This window comes from Zea mays, chromosome 6 (assembly GCF_902167145.1).
Source record: "Zea mays cultivar B73 chromosome 6, Zm-B73-REFERENCE-NAM-5.0, whole genome shotgun sequence".
Taxonomy (NCBI): domain Eukaryota; kingdom Viridiplantae; phylum Streptophyta; class Magnoliopsida; order Poales; family Poaceae; genus Zea; species Zea mays.
Window position 1 is genome coordinate 140,391,260 of NC_050101.1, and position 19,175 is coordinate 140,410,434.

Here is a 19,175-nt window from a genome sequence, read left to right on the forward strand (position 1 = left end):
GTCTATCACGCAATGTGATAGAAAGTGCATCGAGGGAAATGGGTATGAGACCCATGTGAGATCTACTCTAGTGGTAACCTACTCTATGTGATCGGAGATCCCGTGAAGTAGAGTGGAGAAACAAGCTAGGAGTAGATTGTGAGGAAAGATCCCTTCTTTAACTCATTTCTGATGCACATCTTTCCTATCTGTAAGGCAGGATGGTTTTTACCTTAATGTATTCCAAGAGTCTTATAAAGGTGAGATGTTGTCCTACAGAACATCTTCTGAGGAATACACCTATATGAGTCAGACTGCTAGTCACAGTCTATGGGATTTGGGTAATCCCTAAATACTCATGAAAGGCACTGAAGTGTGACTTATATGCTTCTAAACAGCGGGAATACCCTTCTGCAGCCTAGTATCAGCAAAGGATTTGAGTGAATCTTATTTCGCACAAAACTGTCAATTCAAGGCATAGTCCATTGTTCAGTTGTGAATAAGTGAAACTCTTATTCTAGATGGATGTTCAACTTAACAGTCTCCATCGAAACACTGGTATATCAAAGGATTGTGATTCTGATACTTCATCATTACAAACCCTAGAGTTTGGTGGGGATTGTTGGATCTTTTATGGGCTTGGCCCATTTATTGAATAAACTCTATGGTGTGTAATGGTGGAGAATACCAATAGTACCACATTGGAAGTCCAAGGGTCTTTTGCCTTGACTTATATGGTGGGATTTATTCCACTTAACTTGAGAAGTCAAGAAATGGACAAGGGCGTGCCACACGCGCGCGCGCGCCGCCGCCGCCGCCGCCGGCCGGGCCGGGCGTGGCGTGGCGTGGCGAGGCGAGGCGAGGCGAGGCAGGCAGGCAGGCAGGCAGGCAGGCGAGCGGGCGTGGTGTGGTTGTGTTAATTTTTAACACTCACTAACCGCGTACGTCAGCCGAGTGACCCTGTCTCTTCGTCAGCCAGCCGAGTGACCCTTCTCCTTCAGCTGCCGACTTATGGCGTGACTCGGCGACCTTTCTCCTTCAGCTTCCCTCTGCGAGAGGTTAAATAGAGGAGCACCCCTGTCACTCGGTACACGCGAGAAAACACTTTCAGAACACAGTCCAGCAGCCGAGTGAGGGTATTTCCATCTCGTGACTCTGCGCGCACAGAGAAGCGAGAGGGCAGGTGCCTCCGGAGCCCTTGCACGAGGGATCGGCAATTAGGTTTTTGGGGAGCGTCTTCGCGACTGCCCAAAGTCTTCTTCCTGCTGACATGACAAGTGAAGTTGGACAAGGATCTAGATCCTCGGAGCGCATGGCTGGGTATGATCAATTCATCTCCCTACTGTTTTTCATTCTGCAAATTATATATGTTCCTACCTGCTGTTTTATTTATAGCCATAAATTTATCCAATCTGTTTTGTCGTATTATATCATGACGTGTCTGATGCCTGATCATACTAGTACTATGATAAATCTGTTTGTCTTAATTTTACAGTCATGTTGTTTATGTTGCTATCTGTTTATTTTCAGTTGTTCCATAATAATACATGTTCCATGTTTATTTGCTTATTATATTTATATGATTCATATGTTTCATGTTCTCTTGATCCATATTGTTATGGATATATTTGAGATAATGATTTCTATGATTAAACATATTTTATATGTCATCATCATAATGTTAATTTATGGAATTAAAATAATACGGAAAATGCCTATATTTCTAACATGTGCTCCCTTTAGCAAACATATCATTGACCACATAAGCATTATTATCAATTATATAATAATATTTTACACTAAACTCCATTGCACTTTGCCGGATTTATGGTACAGAACATTATTAGTTAGACTTTCATGACTCGGGGGACCCCAGAATGATCCCCTATTACCACTAATAAATTTCTAAAAGATTCTATTTTGTACCCAACGTCACATGGTTGCACCTAGCAAAACGACGCACCCCTCCCTACTTTCCATTTTCCAACATCTCTGCTACGGTTCCCCCAAGAGGCCAAGAGGTACACCACACAGTGGTAGTGGGTCCAGCCAGTTCAGATCATTTTACTCCGGGTTCTTGAGCAGGCTTTGCGACCCTGAACTTGTCCGGGCCTGGCCTGGTTGGGCTAAGGCCATCAATTTGGTCGGAGAAATGGGCTGCTTCGGGTCGGTCCATTTTCTCGCTCCGGCCCCGGCCTCGGCCACTGTTGCTCCGCCTCCAGCTTTCCGCGCCTCGATGCTGTCGTCGTGTTGGATGCCACGCAGCAGCGCCGCCACGTCCTTCATCATCGGCCGGTCCTCGGGGCGCGGGCTGGCGCAGAGCAGCGCGATGCCGAGAGCCTGCAGCATCTCCTGCACCTGCGTGTCCGGCCGGGCCTGCAGCCTCGCGTCAATGATCTCCATGGGCTCCCGCTTCCGGCACAGGTGGTCGCGCACCCACTGCACCACGCTCTGCCCCTCGCCGAACGAATGGTCCAGCGGCCGCCGACCCGTGATCATCTCCAGCAGCACTACGCCGAAGCTGTACACGTCGCTCTTCGTCGTGATCTTGGTCATGCAGCCGTACTCTGCACGCGTCGATCAGGACGAAACCAGTGGATTTGATAATTAGTAAATGTCAGGCCAACTCAGTGCTAAAGAATGGAAGAAGCGAGCAACGGACGGCCGGCTTACCGGGAGCGATGTAGCCGTAGGATCCGGCGAACGGCGGAGGCGACGAGCTGGCGCCCTCGTCGGTGAACCTGGCCAGGCCGAAGTCAGCGACGCACGCCTCGTAACGCTCCCCAAGGAGGATGTTCTCGGCCTTGACGTCGCGGTGGATGATCCCCGGCACGCAGTCGTGGTGGAGGTACGCGAGGCCCTCGGCGACACCGACGGCGATCGCGAGCCGCACCTCCCACTCAACCACGGCGGTGCCGGCCGCGCCTCCGCCGTGGAGCAGGTCGCCGAGGGTGCCGTTCGGGAGGTAGTCGTAGAACAGGAGGCGCGTGCGGCGGTTGGCCGCCCACCCCAGCAGCCGGACGACATTGCGGTGGCGCACCCGGGGGAGCACGCTCACCTCGCTCGCGAACGCCTCGGCGGACGCCTCGTCGCACGACCGGAACTTCTTCACGGCGACGGTGACGCCGCTCGACGGGAGGTTCGCCCGGTACACCGAGCCGGACCACCCCTGGCCGATCACGTTCGCGGGCGTCAGGCTGCGCGCCACGTCCGCGACGCCGATCTCCAGCTTCTGGTACAGCGTCACGTTCCACGGCGGCGACATGTCGCCGTCCTTGTCCCCGCCGCCGGCGCGCGCGGCGCGCCAGTGCCGCCCGACGAGAATGAGCGCCGCGGACACGAGGAGCACGACGAGGGCAGACAGCAGCACGGCCATCGCCACGCGCGCCGCGTGGCGCGCGTCGCTCTCGCGGTCGCCAGCGTCGCCCGCGCACCGGGAGAGGCACAGCGCCGGATTGCCCTCGACGTCGCTCGTGGGAAGCTTTGCGAAGAACGCCGTCTCCGGCAGCCGACCGGTGAAGCCGTTGAAGGATACGTTGAGGGCCACGAGGTTCTGGAGCGCGGACAGCGTCTGGAGATCACCGGACAGCTGGTTATGCGACATGTCGAGCACCCCGAGCCTCACAAGCCCAGCGAACTCCGCCGGGACTGTGCCGGTGAAACTGTTGCAGCTGAGGTTAAGAGCAATCTCCAGCCCCGAGATCTTGCCTATGCTCCCCGGAATCTTGCCAGAAAGTGAGTTGCCGCCGAGGTCGAGGAGCTGGAGCCGGGAGCACGAACCAATATCCGGTGGTACCGGCCCAGACAGCCGATTGCCGCTGAGGATGAGCTTCGTCAGCGAGGTGAGCATGCCGATGTCCGACGGGAGAGTGCCTCCGATGACGTTGTAGGAGAGGTCGAGGTACTGGAGAGAGAGCAAGTCCTGGAACAGCTCCGGTGGCAGTTCGCCGGAAATAGCGTTGTCGTGCAGGTCGACGAACGTGAGATTCCGGCACCCAGATATCTCTGCTGGCAGAGAGCCGGACAACCGGTTCGAACCAAGGTCCAGGAAGCTGAGGTTACCAAGCCTTCCGATCTCGGTCGGTATCGCGCCGGTGATGTGGTTGCCACTCACTCGGAACCGGACAAGGGACGTGCAGTTGCCAATCTCCGGCGGCAACTCCCCGGACAAGTTGTTGTTGATGAGCAGTAGCTTGGAAAGCCGTGGCAGCGCAAAGAGGGGCCGCGGGATGGGTCCAGTCAGTGCGTTGTTCGACAGGTCGAGCGCCTCGAGGCTCGTGCACCGGCCGAGCTCCGGCGGGATCATGCCCGTCAGCTGGTTGGCCCACAGATAGAGCATGCGCAGCGACGGGAGGCCGCCGAGCACGGCAGGTATGCTGCCGGTGAACTGGTTGTTGTCGAGCTCGAGGTCAGTGAGATTGCTGCACCGGGCGAGCTCGGGCGGCACCGTGCCGGAGAGCTTGTTCACGCTAAGCTGCAGCTGCTGCAGCGACGGAAGGTTGCCGAACGAGGCCGGGATGTGGCCGGTGAGCCCGTTGAGGGACAGGTCGATGACGGTGAGCTCGGGACACGACCCGAGCTCCGGCGGGATGATGCCGACGAGCTGGTTCTGCCACAGCAGCAGGTTCGTGAGCCTCTTGAGCCTGCCGAGCTGCGACGGGACGGACCCGGACAACGCGTTCTCGTAGAGGTAGATGTTCTCCAGGCTGGTGCACTGGCCGAGCTCCGGCGGTATCGGGCCAGAGAGCAGAGCCGTGTAAATGGCCAGCGTGGTGAGGTTCTTGAGCCGGCCGAGGCTCGCCGGCAGCGGCCCGGTGATGCTGGTCTCGGCGAGGCCGATCATGGTTAGCCGAGAGCAATTGCCGATCTCGGTAGGGAGCGCGCTGTGGAGGTTCTTGTTCCCGCCGCCACGGAGCACCTCAAGGCTGGCCATCCGGCCGATAGCCGCCGGTATCTTGCCTGCAAGCTGGTTGTCGTAGATGATGAACTCCCGGAGAGAGGTGAGGTTGCCGATGGCGTCCGGCAGGGCGCCCTCCAGGCGGTTGGAGTTGAGGTACAGCGTCTCGAGCTTGCTCCCCGGCCGGCACAGCCCCGCCGGTATTGGCCCCGTGAGCGCATTGTTGCTGAGGTCGAGGTGCGCCAGCGCCGGTAGCTGGCCGAGCCCCGGCGGGATGGGCCCCGTCAGGTTCGCGCCGGTAAGGACGAGCCGGGACAGCGTGGAGCCCAGGGCGGTCAGGTTCGCCGGCACGCCGCCGAACAGGTCGACGAACTGCAGGCTCAGGTCCGTGACGCCCCCGTCGGCGTTGCACGTCACGCCCGTCCACCGGCACGGCGACGCGTCGGTCGGCTTCCAGTCGGCTAGCGCATCGCCGCCCCGCAGCGTGGCCTTCCACACCAACAGCGCCGCCGCCTGCTCGTCCACGGCGACGGCACAGCCCACGCACAGCACCAGCACCGCGGACGCCATGACAGCCCGCCATTTGCTTCTCCTACTCATCATAACGCCAAGACTCATAGCACTTGTACTGAATTGTAAGTACTGTGTCCAAGAACACGATAATCCCGTAGAATTGTAATGTACTACTTCTAATTGTCGCCCCCTAAATCTTGGTCTTGCTTATGTCTCAAGACTAGTACAAACAGAGGAAGAAGACAGAGAAAGAGAGGCCATGGAGATGGTGCAAGGTTTTTTATATGCTTGCCTCGAAGTAGTTGCAGGGGAAGAGGGAGGACAAAGATAGCAGTAAGAACAAGAAAAGTGAGGGTCTAAATAGGCTATGCTTGAGAGGGTAGGAGGAGGTTAAAGAGTTTAGAGTTTGATGAGGTCATGGAGCAATGGAGGCTGTGCTTGTGCTTGTGCCTGCGGAATCTCCGGATCCAATGTCAGTGCGCTGCACACCGCATACACCTCTGTCCATCTCTGTGGACTCTAGTGCAGTGTAATTACTGGTGCTAAGTGCTAGGTTACTGTTAGGATTGGAAGGTTAAGTTTTGAAGGAAAGGAAAGAAAAAAACTTGGGTAGGGAGGGATCACACCAACGACTAATTGCTTCGCGGGGGGAGTTTTTTAATGGCTGCAACAGCTTTGATGCTCAGAGGAAAAGATAGTGTGCCTCACCTCCTCAGAGCCACATTGGTGGCATCAGATCAGGCAGACAGCTGAGTAACTTCATGGAAAGCCTGTGTGTCACGGGGGATAAGTTAAATTAACATGCAGTTAGAGCAGCATTTTTTTTGACAACAAGCAAGGACTTGGTTGCACTTTTGAGCTTTGCACGTTGCAATCGAAGCTCAAGAACAGAAGAATGGCGAGACCGCGAGAGCTGAAACTTGAAATAAATGGAGATGGAGTAAAAGGATACATCGGTCAGGGTCATCAAAGTTTCTTTTTTTCCCCCATTCGTTTCGTACAATATATCTTGAGCACATCGACAAACTTTAGAAATTATGGTTCAGAATAGCGTCAGTAAAATTTGCTGAAACAGCTGAACAAGGAGGCAGGTACAGGCGATTTTCATTCATGTTAGAACATGCTTTATAATTGTACTTGTAAATGTGAATGCGTCTGAAAACAGTTCTGCTGATAGTTTTCATAATGCTTTGAAAGTCCGAATGCATGTTTAGTGCCATATCAAGTATAGCTATTGCTTAAAGTCATGGTGGGGGTAAACAACGAGTATGGCCAGCACTGTAATTACAACCATTGCAGGGTGACAACTGAACAGCTGTGCTTGTAAGAATCTCCAAAGCTGAAAGTTAAGAAGAAGAATAAAAAGGAGACATCACAGCTGGTGACCCAGTGGTAACACATGGCAGAAGTGAATAAGAACCAGTTCATTCCATGCAGTAACAATTATATAAACCCCAGTGCCAGAGCCTGTTCCTTGGCAGATTAAACAGGCAGGATTGGATTGGATCCAAACCCCTCAATTCAATGGAGTTGCTGTCACATGCTGGCCCTGGGTTAGATCTAATCTTGCCTTTCCACTGTCAAGTGCTTTGTTAATTACTGCCCCCTTGTACTTGGTGTTAATGTAGTGCAAGCCGCCATCCGGCAGATCAAAAATATATATGTACTGGCAAAAGGGCAGGAAATTTTGCAGGCACACGCATCTAGATCTACCTACCTGCCTCTCCAAATTCCCATCGGTAAATGAGCTGTTCTGAGTACTACAGCGTTACTGATCCCGATCCGGTAGAAGATAATGGAACTTGCAGGGGATTTACATTGGAAGTAGAACTTCTGTTGCAGTGCTTGGTTGTTCTACCTCAAAAGGTTATGGTACAAACTCCTGCTCGGTGTTTACAGTAAAAAAGAATAGGTACAGAGATAAGTGCCCTGATCTCTGATAGCATACATGTAGATAGATTAAAGTCGAAGTATAACAGTCTTCGGTCCATAAGATCAATGAGCTACTTGTTGAACACAAAAAGTGACCGCGTGGTCCGCACGTGCGCAGAATCAGTTAGAGTTCCGTGTTTTTTTGCAGGATTTGTTAGCTAAATCCACGGGATTAACTCGAGAAATGATTTGTAACGTGTCTAGACCTCCCCTTTATATAGATGAAGGGCTACGACCAATTAAATCCTCCACAATCGATCAAATCAATTCTATTTATCGTTTTTACCTTATGCATTAGGAGTAGTTCTAGTTTAGCCCTAGTTTAGCCTCCCTCTACCTGAAATCTTCACCTTTCTTCGGCTCTACATCGACTAGAGGCGACTTGGGTGGCTTGCCGACGCCAAGACACACCCTAGGATCTCTCCTCCCGACGAGGTCCCTCCTGGAAGGCGAGATCTAGGCCTGCTGTGAAGAAGAAGAGCTTCTGCGCCATCGCGGACCGTCCGAGCCTCATGCGCGGACCGTCCGGACGTACGCAGAGGAGTCGCTCCTGTGCCAGGTCGCGAAACGTCCGGCCCTGTGCAGCGGGTCGTCCGCGCCTCCGCAGAGAGCACCGCCAAGCGGTCCGTTCCAGTGTTTGGCGCCCGGATTGGCGCCAACACAATTTTGACGACTTCGCTGGGGATAGGTGTCTAGATCTACTAAAAATCAGCCCTCAAATGGCCGATTCTAAAGATCACACCGACAGGCCCGTCTCTAAAAAAATGAGGCCCCGGAACGAGACTAAAATAGAGGCTCTAAAATTACAAAAACAATATGTACTTAATAATGTATACTTCTAAACTATAGTGCTTACCTCATGTTCTACTAAAAAGCAACATCCGCCTTGTGTTTCTTGAAATAAAATCTTCAATTATGCCTTCATAATCAGTATCCTCGAAGACACCACTTTCAATTGATATCATTGCCAATCCATTGAGTCTTTCTTGTGTCATAGTAGAACGCATGTAAGACTTCAACAACTTTAGTTTAGAAAAGCTTCTTTCTGCAGATGCAACAGTAACCGGAATGGTTAACAAAATTCTATATGCAATGATGGCATTTGGATAAAAGGGACACTTTTTAGAAACTCCAAAATATCAAGAGGGCCCATAGATTTTTTAGTAAATCTTGGATCAAAATCAACTCCCCAAATAATTTTGTCCCATCAATATCTTTGTGGTCTTTACTCTTAAGGGCATCCTCCATATTAACACAACTAGCCATAAGACTTTTATCATCCAAGGATCGCAGCTTATCTGAAGTAAACAAAAAACCAAAAGTTTTTTCAAACCCTTGATATTGTTCAAATCTCCTGGTAAGTGAAGCTATAGCTTGATCAACAATAGGTAAAAAATAATTGATCCTAAATGACTCCTCTGCGGATTGTGACTCGATAGATGGATCATCCACACACTCATCAAATTGTCTTTTTCTCTTAATTTTACGCTTTGTTCGGAACATTGGATGAATATCCATCCCCGCTGCAATTTCCTTTGCATCTTCCAATGATTTTGGAAAGCCATCTTCTCTGTACCTTGTGAAAAAGGAAATCAGTCCCTGTACACTCTCAATTGCAATATCAATAAGCATATCTTTTGATTGCAACTCCTTACTAATCGAATCAACTTTAGATAATATTTCATACCAGATAATGATTGACACTAAAAATTCAAATCCACCAAGTTCATTTTCTGCTAATGATTTAGCTTCACTACTTGCCAATGGATCATTATCACTTTCAGCCACCTGTAGCAAAGCCTCTCTTATTTCTGGGAGCTGAAATCTTATAGCCTTAACATTGTCAACACGACTTTCCCAACGAGTAGATGACAATGACTTTAGAGTCAATCCTTTTATGTTTTCTTTAAGAATGTTCCATCTCTTTGTAGAATTTGCAAACGTTGTGTATATGCGTTGGATAACTCCAAAAAAATATGTTGCTTTACGACAAGTATTTGGATTTTGGAGGCCCTGTTAACTTTGGGGGCCCTGTGCCATTGCCCAGATGGCACTTGGCCATCGACGGGCCTGCACACTGTTATCTCCCCGGGCCTGCACACTGTTATCTCCCCGGACAATATCCTAAAGCCGGTTATTGAAAGTTTGACGGCCGATGAGCAACAACAATACGAAGACTACATGTGTCAAGCGAAGGAGAAATTCTTGTCACAATACACGGTGTATCGCCACTAGAAGGTTGTCAAACATGGAGAGACCGACGTCGCATCTCTTCTATCTTCGGTTCAAGTCCCCAACGTAAGTAAACCCGACAACATCCAATCTATTAAACAATATGTAGATCATCAGCAGAATCAAATGAAACAACAGATTGGAGAGTTAAAAGAATCAATTAGAAAATTAACACGTTCGTTGGAGAAGTCTGTTGCTCCTAGTTTCCTATCATATGAAACTAGTAATAGGATATCTATGTCTAATACATCGGTAACAAATGGGGATTCGCAGCCCCAGCCATTATATGGTATGCCGATGAACTCATATCTAGGGTAAATACCACCACCGCCGTCCCTACTTGGTAGATCAGCGCCCCTGGACACGGTCAGACCGTCCAAGCTTTTGTCCGGACCGTCCAGCCCTTACGCGGATCGTCCGGGGCTGCACTAGGACCACCGTGTGGTGACCCAATAGCAGCGAACATGATCGGTCAATTCGGATTTACCACCGGACAAGACCGGATACACATACGTAGAGCCCACTGTTCCACACTTTGCACCGAATTATTACACACCACAGCAGCAGTACGTTTCGCCCCCTACATATTTAAACTACAGCGCACCATATGATTACAGGCCGATCAATATTATCGATCGATCACGGCAAGAAGGTCGGCATAGCAACGCTCGACCAAATGTGCCCCACAACCCAAGGTCTGGTGGTCTGTCACCGGACACAATGGAGAAAATTAGGGAAGAGACGACTGAATTATTTTGAGATTGGCTTAGAATTAGTGTAGCTAGAATGAGACAATCATATCAAAAGCCATATGATCACCGGTTTGACACTATCACATATCCACAAGGGGCAAGGATACTAGAGTTTTCTATGTTTTTCGGTGAAAATGGGAGAAGCACACACAAACATATAGGCCAGTTCCTAGCACACCTAGTCGAATTGGCCGATGGGGAAGCATTTCATGTTCGTTTACTTTCTTTATCCCTTACTGGTACCGCTTTTGCATGGTACGCCGCCTTGCCTCCTAATTCCATTAATTCCTGGAATGATTTAGAGAGTAAATTTCTTTTGATCCATATGGTGAAGTTTTGGGAAGCATGCCAAGATTGCCTGGAGTAGAAATTTTTATTAGCTCCCATTCATGCCTTCTTCGGTCTCTTAGTTTGGTATTTTAATTAGTATCAAACTAGCTTGAGGATTGGTCCACCTTAACCGGTCTTGATCTACAAAGGCTACATAGATGATGGTGTTGGCAAACCACTATTTTTCAATGGGGCAAAATTTCCTTATTAGAAGATATTGAAAGGGAATTAGGCTTAAACCTATTTCCTAAATGATTTTGGTGGTTGAATTGTCCAACACAAATAATTGGACTAACTAGTTTGCTCTACTGTATAAGTTATACAGGTGCCAAAGGTTCACACTTAGCCAATAAAAAGATCAAGTATTGGGTTCAATAGAAGAGCAAAGGGACAACCGAAGGCACCTCTGGTCTAGCGCACCGGACTGTCCGGTGTGCCACCGGACAGTGTCCGGTGCACTAGAGGACCCCAAGTCAAACTCGTCACCTTCGGGAAAATTCAGAGGCGCTCCGCTATAATTCACCGGACAGTGTCCGGTGCTCCAAGGAAGGCCGCCTCAGGAACTCGCCAGCCTCGGGAATTCGCTCCGCTATAATTCACCGGACTGTCCGGTGTACACCAGACTGTCCGGTGAGCCAGCGGAGCAATGGCTACTTCGCGCCAACGGTCACCTGCAGGCGCATTTAATGCGCGCCAGAAGCCGCAGAAGTCGGGCACGCGCGCGCTCGCACACCGGACACTCTACAGTACATGTCCGGTGTGCCACCGGACATCCAGGCGGGCCCAGAAGACAGAGCTCCAACGGTCGGAACCCAACGGCCTTGGTGACGTGGCTGGCGCACCGGACATGTCCGGTGTGCACCGGACTGTCCGGTGCACCATACGACAGTCAGCCCCACCAAACGGCTAGTTTGGTGGTTGGGGCTATAAATACCCCCAACCACCCACCATTCATTGCATCCAAGTTTTCCACCTTCCAACTACTTACAAGAGCTCTAGCATTCAATTCTAGACACACCCAAGTGATCAAATCCTCTCCAAATTCCACACAACGCCTTAGTGATTAGTGAGAGAGATTTGCTTGTGTTCTTTCGAGCTCTTGCGCTTGGATTGCCTTCTTCTTTCTTTGATTCTTTCTTGTGATCAAACACTCACTTGTAACCAAGGCAAGAGACACCAATTGTGTGGTGGTCCTTGCAGGGAAGTTTTGTTCCCGGTTGATTTGAGAAGAGAAAGCTCACTCGGTCCGAGGGACCGTTTGAGAGAGGGAAAGGGTTGAGAAAGACCCGACCTTTGTGGCCTCCTCAACGGGGAGTAGGTTTGCGAGAACCGAACCTCGGTAAAACAAATCCACGTGTCACACTTCACATTTGCTTGCGATTTGTTTTTCACCCTCTCTCGCGGACTCGATTATATTTCTAACACTAACCCGGCTTGTAGTTGTGATTAACTTTGTAAATTTCATCTTCGCCATATTCACCCCCCTCTAGGCGACTATCAATTGGTATCAAAGCCTGGTGCTTCATTAGAGCCTAACCGCTCGAAGTGATGTCGGGAGAACTCGCCAAGAGGGAGATGGAGATCGGCGAAAAGCCCACTACAAGCCACGGGAGCACTTCATCGGAAGAGTCCCGCATCAAGAGGAAGGAGAAGAAGAAGGACTCCTTCAAAGGAAAGGAGAAGAGATCTTCTTCACACCACAAAGAGAAGAAGGAGAAATCCTCTTCCCACAAGCCGCATCGGAGTGGGGACAAGAAAAAGAGGATGAGGAAGGTGGTCTACTATGAGATCGATTCTTCATCGGCATCCACCTCCGACTCCGACGCGGCATCCGTCACTTCAAAACGCCAAGAGCGTAAGAAGTATAGTAAGATCCCCCTACGCTACCCTCGCATTCCTATACATACACCTTTACTTTCCGTCCCATTAGGCAAGCCACCAACATTTGATGGTGAAGATTATGCTAGGTGGAGTGATTTAATGCGATTTCATCTAACCTCACTCCACAAAAGTATATGGGATGTTGTTGAGTTTGGTGCACAGGTACCATGCGTAGGGGATGACAACTATGATGAGGATGAAGTAGCCCAAATCGAACACTATAACTCCCAAGCCACAACCATACTCCTCGCCTCTCTAAGTAGAGAGGAATATAACAAGGTGCAAGGGTTGAAGAATGCAAAGGAGATTTGGGATCTACTCAAGACCGCGCACGAGGGTGATGAACTCACCAAGATCACCAAGCGGGAAACGATCGAGGGGGAGCTCGGTCGCTTCCGTCTTCGCCAAGGGGAGGAGCCACAAGATATGTACAACCGGCTCAAAACCTTGGTGAACCAAGTGCGCAACCTCGGGAGCAAGAAATGGGACGACCACGAGGTGGTTAAGGTTATTCTTAGATCACTCATCTTTCTTAACCCCACTCAAGTTCAATTAATTCGTGGTAATCCTAGATACACACTAATGACTCCCGAGGAAGTTATCGAGAATTTTGTGAGCTTTGAATGTATGATCAAGGGCTCAAAGAAGATCAACGAGCTTGATGATCCCTCCACATCCGAAGCACAACCGGTGGCATTCAAGGCGACGGAGGAGAAGAAGGAGGAGTCTACACCAAGTAGACAACCAATCGACGCTTCAAAGCTCGACAACGAGGAGATGACTTTAATCATCAAAAGCTTTCGCCAAATCCTTAAGCAACGGAAGGGGAAGGATTACAAATCCCGTTCCAAGAAGGTTTGCTACAAGTGTGGTAAGCCCGGTCACTTTATTGCTAAATGTCCATTATCAAGTGACAGTGACAAGGATAACGACAAGAAGGGCAAGAGGAGAGAAAAGAAGAGGTACCACAAGAAGAGGGGCGGCGATGCCCACGTGTGTCGCGAGTGGGACTCCGACGAGAGCTCCACCAACTCCTCCGACGACGAGGACGCCGCCAACATCGCCGTCACCAAGGGACTCCTCTTCCCCAACGTCGGCCACAAGTGCCTCATGGCAAAGGACGGCAAAAACAAGAAGGTTAAATCTAAATCCTCCACTAAATATGAGTCTTCTAGTGATGATAATGCTAGTGATGAGGAAGATAACTTGCGTACCCTTTTTGCCAACCTTAACATGGAACAAAAGGAAAAATTAAATGAATTAATTAGTGCTATTCATGAAAAGGATGACCTTTTGGATTCTCAAGAGGACTTCCTTATTAAAGAAAATAAGAAACATGTTAAGGTAAAAAATGCTTACGCTCTAGAAGTAGAAAAATGTGAAAAACTTTCTAGTGAGCTAAGTTCTTGCCATGAAACTATTGACAACCTTAGAAATGAAAATGCTAATCTGTTAGCTAAGGTTGATTCTCATGTTTGTAATGTTTCAACTTCCAATCCTAGAGATGATAATGTTGATTTACTTGCTAGGATTGATGAGTTAAATGTTTCTATTTCTAGCCTTAGGATTGAAAATGAAAAATTGCTTGCTAAGGCTAAAGATTTTGATGTTTGCAATATTACTATTTCTAACCTTAGAAGTGAGAACGATATATTACATGCTAAGGTTGTAGAATTAAAATCTTGCAAACCCTCTACATCTGTCGTTGAGCATGTATCTATTTGTACTAGATGTAGAGATGTTGATATTAATGCTATTCATGATCACATGTCTTTAATTAAACAACAAAATGATCATATAGCAAAATTAGATGCTAAAATTGCTGAGCATAACTTAGAGAATGAAAAATTTAAATTTGCTCGTAGTATGCTTTATAATGGGAGACGCCCTGGCATCAAGGATGGCATTGGCTTCCAAAGGGGAGACAATGTCAAACTTAATGCCCCTCCTAAAAGATTGTCTAATTTTGTTAAGGGCAAGGCTCTCATGCCTCAGGATAACGAGGGTTACATTTTGTACCCTACCGGTTATCCCGAGAGCAAGATTAGGAGAATTCACTCTAGGAAGTCTCACTCTGGCCCTAATCATGCTTTTATGTATAAGGGTGAGACATCTAGCTCTAGGCAACCAACCCGTGCTAAGTTGCCTAAGAAGAAAACTCCTAGTGCATCAAATGAACATAGCTTTTCATTTAAAACCTTTGATGCATCTTATGTGTTGACTAACAAATCCGGCAAAGTAGTTGCCAAATATGTTGGGGGCAAGCACAAGGGGTCAAAGACTTGTGTTTGGGTACCCAAAGTTCTTGTATCTAATGCCAAAGGACCCAAAACCATTTGGGTACCTAAAGTCAAGAACTAAACATGTTTTGTAGGTTTATGCATCCGGGGGCTCAAGTTGGATCATCGACAGCGGGTGCACAAACCACATGACAGGGGAGAAGAAAATGTTCTCCTCCTATGAGAAAAACCAAGATCCCCAACGAGCTATCACATTCGGGGATGGAAATCAAGGTTTGGTCAAAGGTTTGGGTAAAATTGCAATATCACCTGACCATTCTATTTCCAATGTTTTTCTTGTAGATTCATTAGATTACAATTTGCTTTCTGTATCTCAACTATGCAAAATGGGCTACAACTGTCTCTTTACTGAGATAGGTGTCACTGTCTTTAGAAGAAGTGATGATTCAATAGCATTTAAGGGTGTGTTAGAGGGTCAGCTATACTTGGTAGATTTTGACAGGGCTGAACTCGACACATGCTTAATTGCTAAGACTAACATGGGTTGGCTCTGGCATCGCCGACTAGCCCACGTTGGGATGAAGAATCTTCATAAGCTTCTAAAGGGAGAGCACATTTTAGGACTAACGAATGTTCATTTTGAGAAAGACAGAATTTGTAGCGCATGCCAAGCAAGAAAGCAAGTTGGTACTCATCATCCACACAAGAACATTATGACGACCGACAGGCCGCTTGAGCTGCTCCACATGGATCTATTCGGCCCGATTGCTTACATAAGCATCGGCGGGAGTAAGTATTGTCTTGTAATAGTGGATGATTATTCTCGCTTCACTTGGGTGTTCTTTTTGCAGGAAAAATCTCATACCCAAGAGACCTTAAAGGGATTCTTGAGACGGGCTCAAAATGAGTTCGACTTAAGGATCAAGAAAATAAGAAGCGACAACGGGACAGAGTTCAAGAACTCACAAATTGAAGGCTTCCTTGAGGAGGAGGGCATCAAGCATGAGTTCTCTTCTCCCTACACCCCACAACAAAATGGTGTAGTGGAGAGGAAGAATAGAACTCTATTGGACATGGCAAGAACCATGCTTGATGAATACAGGACTTCGGATCGGTTTTGGGCCGAGGCGGTCAACACCGCCTGCTACGCCATCAACCGGTTATATCTACACCGAATCCTCAAAAAGACATCTTATGAACTCCTAACCGGTAAAAAGCCCAATATTTCATATTTTAGAGTTTTTGGTAGCAAATGCTTTATTCTTATCAAAAGAGGTAGAAAATCTAAATTTGCTCCTAAAACTGTAGAAGGCTTTTTACTAGGATATGATTCAAACACAAGGGCATATAGAGTCTTTAACAAGTCCTCAGGACTAGTTGAAGTTTCTTGTGACGTTGTGTTTGATGAAACTAACGGCTCTTAAGTAGAGCAAGTTGATCTTGATGAGATAGGTATTGAAGAGGCTCCATGCATCGCACTAAGGAACATGTCCATTGGGGATGTGTGTCCTAAGGAATCCGAAGAGCCTCCAAATGCACAAGATCAACCATCCTCCTCCACGCAAGCATCTCCACCAACTCAAAATGAGGATGAGGCTCAAGTTGATGAAGGAGAAAATCAAGCAAATGAGCCACCTCAAGATGACGGCAATGATCAAGGGGGAGATGCAAATGATCAAGACAAGGAGGATGAAGAACTAGGGCCACCACACCCAAGAGTCCACCAAGCAATCCAACGAGATCACTCCGTCGACACCATCCTCGGTGACATTCATAAGGGGGTAACCACTAGATCTCGTATTGCACATTTTTGTGAGCATTACTCTTTTGTTTCCTTTATTGAGCCACACAGGGTAGAGGAAGCACTTCAAGATTCGGATTGGGTGGTGGCAATGCAAGAGGAACTCAACAACTTCACTAGGAATGAGGTATGGCATTTAGTTCCACGTCCTAATCAAAATGTTGTAGGAACCAAATGGGTCTTCCGCAACAAACAAGACGAGCATGGTGTGGTGACAAGGAACAAAGCTCGACTTGTGGCCAAAGGATTCTCCCAAGTCGAAGGTTTGGATTTCGGTGAAACCTATGCACCCGTAGCTAGGCTTGAGTCCATTCACATATTATTAGCCTATGCTACTTACCATGGCTTTAAGCTTTATCAAATGGACGTGAAAAGTGCCTTCCTCAATGGACCAATCAAGGAAGAGGTCTATGTTGAGCAACCTCCCGGCTTTGAAGATAGTGAGTACCCTAACCATGTCTATAGGCTCTCTAAGGCGCTTTATGGGCTCAAGCAAGCCCCAAGAGCATGGTATGAATGCCTTAGAGATTTCCTTATCACTAATGGATTCAAAGTCGGAAAAGCCGATCCTACTATATTCACTAAAACTCTTGAAAATGACTTGTTTGTATGCCAAATTTATGTTGATGATATCATATTTGGGTCTACTAACGAGTCTACATGTGAAGAATTTAGTAGGATCATGACACAAAAATTCGAGATGTCGATGATGGGGGAGTTGAAGTATTTTCTAGGATTCCAAGTCAAGCAACTCCAAGAAGGGACCTTCATTTGCCAAACGAAGTATGCTCAAGACATTCTAAACAAGTTTGGAATGAAGGACGCCAAGCCCATCAAGACACCCATGGGAACCAATGGGCATCTCGACCTCGACACGGGAGGTAAGTCCGTGGATCAAAAGGTATACCGGTCGATGATAGGTTCATTACTCTATTTATGTGCATCTCGACTGGACATTATGCTTTCCGTATGCATGTGTGCAAGATTTCAATCCGACCCTAAGGAATCCCACCTTACAGCCGTAAAAAGAATCTTGAGATATTTAGTTTATACTCCTAAGTTTGGGCTTTGGTATCCTAGGGGATCCACATTTGATTTGATTGGTTATTCGGATGCCGATTGGGCGGGGTGTAAAATCAATAGGAAGAGCACATCGGGGACTTGCCAGTTCTTGGGAAGATCCTTGGTGTCTTGGGCTTCAAAGAAGCAAAATTCCGTTGCTCTTTCTACCGCCGAAGCCGAGTACATTGCCGCAGGCCATTGTTGCGCGCAACTACTTTGGATGAGGCAAACCCTTAGGGACTACGGTTACAAATTAACCAAAGTTCCTCTTCTATGTGATAATGAGAGTGCAATCCGCATGGCGGATAATCCCGTTGAGCATAGCCGCACTAAACACATAGCCATTCGGTATCACTTTTTAAGGGATCACCAACAAAAGGGAGATATCGAGATTTCTTATATTAATACTAAAGATCAATTAGCCGATATCTTCACCAAGCCACTTGATGAACAAACTTTTAACAAACTTAGGCATGAGCTAAATATTCTTGATTCTAGGAACTTCTTTTGTTGATTTGCACACATAGCTCATTTATATACCTTTGATCATGTCTCTTTTATGTACTATGACTAATGTGTTTTCAAGTCTATTTCAAACCAAGTCATAGGTATATTGAAAGGGAATTGGAGTCTTCGGCGAAGACAAAGGCTTCCACTCCGTAACTCAACCTTCGCCATCACTCCGAGCAACACTTCGCCTTTGGTATAATTCTCACTCATTTATGACCAAAGGGGGAGAAAGTAATTCTAGGGCTCTAATGACTCCGTTTTTGGCGATTCATGCCAAAGGGGGAGAAAGTATTAGCCCAAAGCAAAAGGACCGCACCACCACCTATTTTTAAAAGAGTTTTTTCAATTGGTATGATTCTCAATTGATAACTTTCAAATTGGTATCTTAGTATGTTCAAAAGGGGGAGACAAGTAGTATTTTAAAATTGATATATCAAAACCCTCTTGAACACTAAGAGGAGAATTTCATTAGGGGGAGTTTTGTTAGTCAAAGGAAAAGCATTTGAAACAAGGGGAGAAAATTTCAAATCTTGAAAATGCTTCGCAAAATCTTATTCATTTACCCTTGACTATTTGCAAAAGAACTTTGAAAAGGATTTACAAAAGAATTTGCAAAAACAAAACATGTGGTGCAAGTGTGATCCAAAATGTTAAAAATGAAGAAACAATCCATGCATATCTTATGAATATTTATATTGGCTCAATTCCAAGCAACCTTTGCACTTACATTATGCAAGCTAGTTCAATTATGCACTTCTATATTTGCTTTGGTTTGTGTTGGCATCAATCACCAAAAAGGGGGAGATTGAAAGGGAATTAGGCTTAAACCTATTTCCTAAATGATTTTGGTGGTTGAATTGCCCAACACAAATAATTGGACTAACTAGTTTGCTCTAGTGTATAAGTTATACAGGTGCCAAAGGTTCACACTTAGCCAATAAAAAGATCAAGTATTGGGTTCAACAGAAGAGCAAAGGGACAACCGAAGGCACCTCTGGTCTGGCGCACCGGACAGTGTCCGGTGCACCAGAGGACCCCAAGTCAAA

The 19,175-nt window shown here is 47.5% G+C and overlaps 1 protein-coding gene across 1 annotated transcript; it reads right to left on the reverse strand.

Moving 5' to 3' along the window:
- Positions 1-1,730: 1,730 nt before the first annotated feature.
- Positions 1,731-5,847, reverse strand: LOC103630103 (LRR receptor-like serine/threonine-protein kinase). Its single transcript, XM_008651195.4, has 2 exons — positions 2,653-5,847; positions 1,731-2,546 (listed from the first exon to the last, which is right to left on the reverse strand). The coding sequence occupies exons 1-2, from the start codon at positions 5,492-5,494 to the stop codon at positions 2,044-2,046; spliced, it is 3,345 nt and encodes a 1,114-aa protein (XP_008649417.1). The 5' UTR covers positions 5,495-5,847; the 3' UTR covers positions 1,731-2,043.
- Between the last annotated feature and the right edge of the window lie 13,328 nt (positions 5,848-19,175).